We start from the raw sequence: 2,984 nt of genomic DNA, 5'->3' as shown, positions 1-2,984 counted from the left end.
TAATCCTTAAGCAACTCCATACACCTCCTCTGACGCATATTAAGCTCTTTCAGATCAAAGATGTATTTGAGACTCTTGTGATCATAAAAGACGCTAAACCTCACTCCGTACAAGTGGTGTCTCCAAATCTTCAATGCAAACAGAATCGCCGCTAATTCCAAATCATGAGTTGGGTAATTTACCTCATGCGGTCTCAGCTGACGCGATGCGTAAGCCACCACATTCTGGTGTTGCATCAGCACGCAACCCAAACCCTTCAGTGACGCATCACAATATACTTCAAACGGTTCATGCAGTTCTGGTAAGATTAGAATAGGCGCTGAAGTTAATTTTTGCTTCAAAGTTTGAAAACTCTCTTCACACTCCGACATCCACACAAAACGGCACCTCCTTCGTTGTCAACCTAGTCATCGGCAGTGCAATTCAGGAAAACCCTTCAATAAATCTCCGGTAATATCCAGCTAAGCCTAAGAAACTTTTGACTTCTGTCACCATCGTTGGACTTTCCCATTCCATTACTGCTTCTACCTTCGAAGGATCTACCGTTATTCCTCCTTTGCTCACCACATGACCTAAGAACTTCACTTCCTCCTTTCAGAACTCACACTTGGACAACTTAGCATACAAATTTCGCTCCTTTAGGATTTGCAACACAATCCTCAAGTGTTCCTCATGCTCCTTTTCCGTCTTGGAATAAACTAAGATGTCGTCTATGAAAACCACCATGAATTTGTCCAGAAAGGGATGAAAGACTCTGTTCATGTAATCCCTGAAAACAGCAGGTGCATTCGTTAACCCGAAGGAGATAACTGCAAACTCGTAGTGTCTATAGCACGTCCTAAATGCAGTTTTAGGAATATCATCCTCTTTCACCCTTATTTGATGGTAACCAGATCTCAAATTGATTTTGGAAAACACCACAGAGTCTTGTAATTGATCCATTAAGTCATCTATCCTTGGCAGCGGGTACTTATTCTTCACAGTCACTTTGTTCAACTGTCGGTAATTCACACACAGTCGCATTCCTCCATACTTCTTCTTCACCAATAAAATTGGCGCTCCCCACGGTGATACACTCGGTCAAATGAACCTCTTGTTTAGAAGCTCTTCCAATTGAGTCTTTAATTCAGCCAGCTCTATCGGAGCCATCCTATATGGCGCCATCGACACTGGTCTGGCTCCCGGCACTAATTCAATCGCAAATTCAATTTTCCTTTGAGGTGGAAATTCAGGAATATCTTCCGGGAACACCTCCGGAAAGTCTCTAACTATCGGAATTTGATCTAGTTCCTGATTATCACCTAACTTATTCGCAGCCAATAGAATATAACCTTGACACTTTCCCCCACTACAGTGCACCATCACAGAGTTCAGGTAGTAGCCCTCAGCTATCACCGCTCCCTTTTCTCCTTCCGATATAAACTGAATTGACCGCTCAAAGCAATCTAACAAAACTCGATTCTTTGGAAACCAATCAAATCCCAATATCATCTCCAACCCAACCATTGGTAAACAGATCAAATCATACACCCTGACCTAGTCATAACCGTCTGATGCGGAGTATGTACATGCAGATCAAATGCTAACTCTGACACTTTCAAGCCTAGTTCCTCAACTTTAGCAAATGAAATAAACGAATGCGAAGCCCCAGTATCATACAATGCAACTAACATTTTATCACCAATTCGACATATACCTCTCATCAACGGATCCGCCTTAGAAGTATTGTAACAACCCAATTTCTGGTATGTCATGATCATACTAGAAACTGAATGCTACCAACTTGTCTACCTAATTATTATCTATTATTTATTATATGAGCCTGATTCATTATTAAAAGCGTAGTTATTTTACGAGGTACTTTATTTTTTAAAAACGTTTGGATTAACAAATAGAATCATTCATAATCAATTCACAACTAATAATAGATAAAACAGTTATAAACAACCACACATAAATACATCACAAGCAGTTGACAATATTCGGTGATCCAGCCTTTATTAGAGTATGAACTTTTAGTTAGAACACCCCTAGATATAGCTAGATAATAACTATATACATATATATACATACAACATCCCAAGCCCTGACCTGTTCAAGAAGTCCCTAAGCTGCCACCCAGGCTAGCCTAGACTCTATATTCACTTAGTCCATCTAAACTACTAAAGTGAGGAATAGTATGTTCTAAGTCTTCAAAACTCAAGTCAGGTGGAACGTCATCAAAAAGTGGAACATCATCTACTACTCCTCTACACGATCAGACATTGCCATATGACGTATCTCTGGTACCTCATCAAGTAACCACACAACAGGAGTCTCATACACAGGATTTAGGTTAAAGTTCACGTACAAACGGGGTGCAGACATTGGCTGGTCTCACAGTATATACATATAAACAGATAATAGAGTTTACTCTAGACTGAGAAGACTACCTAGAGTGGTATCCTCTTTACAGAACGATCATCAACAAACTACGGAAGGGTACTCTTGATTCTATCTGATGGGGGAAGGGAGAGAGAAGGGGTAAGAACTGGGGAGTTCTTAGTAGGGCCAGGATTATTAGTTAAGTTCATTAATTCCGTGTTGTTTAGCAGACGAATAGCAAAATACCGAGAAATAGTGAATAGAAGATATAGATAAATAGAGAAAATAGAGAAAACAGAAAGCAGAACACAAACAAAAGAATACAAGAAAATAAAATACAAATACAAAGAATAGAATACAAACAAACAAAGCATACATTCATTCAACAATCATAACAGAGGAAATGCACAACCAAGTATGATACAAGTCTGTCCTATGCAGGCCATGAGCTCACATGTTGGTTTACACCCTGCAGCCCGACATTACCTCGAAACAAGTCCCAGTTATGGTTTCTCTTTGTGTCCTTAGTGCATACGTCTCGGTGGTAAGAATACCACTCTTTCGTGACTATCGGTAATCGGCACAAAGCTCGACCCCATAATATACGCACAAGGAGAAAC

At 40.0% G+C, this 2,984-nt stretch overlaps 1 protein-coding gene across 1 annotated transcript; it reads right to left on the bottom strand.

The window, feature by feature from the left end:
* Positions 1–1,080: 1,080 nt before the first annotated feature.
* LOC107633167 (uncharacterized) lies at positions 1,081–1,506 on the bottom strand. The gene has a single exon (XM_016336803.1). The coding sequence runs from the start codon at positions 1,504–1,506 to the stop codon at positions 1,081–1,083; it is 426 nt and encodes a 141-aa protein (XP_016192289.1).
* Positions 1,507–2,984: the final 1,478 nt, after the last annotated feature.

This window comes from Arachis ipaensis, chromosome B3 (genome assembly GCF_059453495.1).
Source record: "Arachis ipaensis isolate K30076 ecotype BB chromosome B3, ASM5945349v1, whole genome shotgun sequence".
Taxonomy (NCBI): Eukaryota; Viridiplantae; Streptophyta; class Magnoliopsida; order Fabales; family Fabaceae; genus Arachis; species Arachis ipaensis.
Note: the sequence above shows the minus strand (reverse complement) of the source record. Positions and strands in the feature narration are given on the sequence as shown.

Excerpts from the sequence above, each read along its gene's own strand:
- LOC107633167 (XM_016336803.1), bottom strand. The coding sequence starts at position 1,506 with ATGGTTGGGTTGGAGATGATATTGGGATTTGATTGGTTTCCAAAGAAT.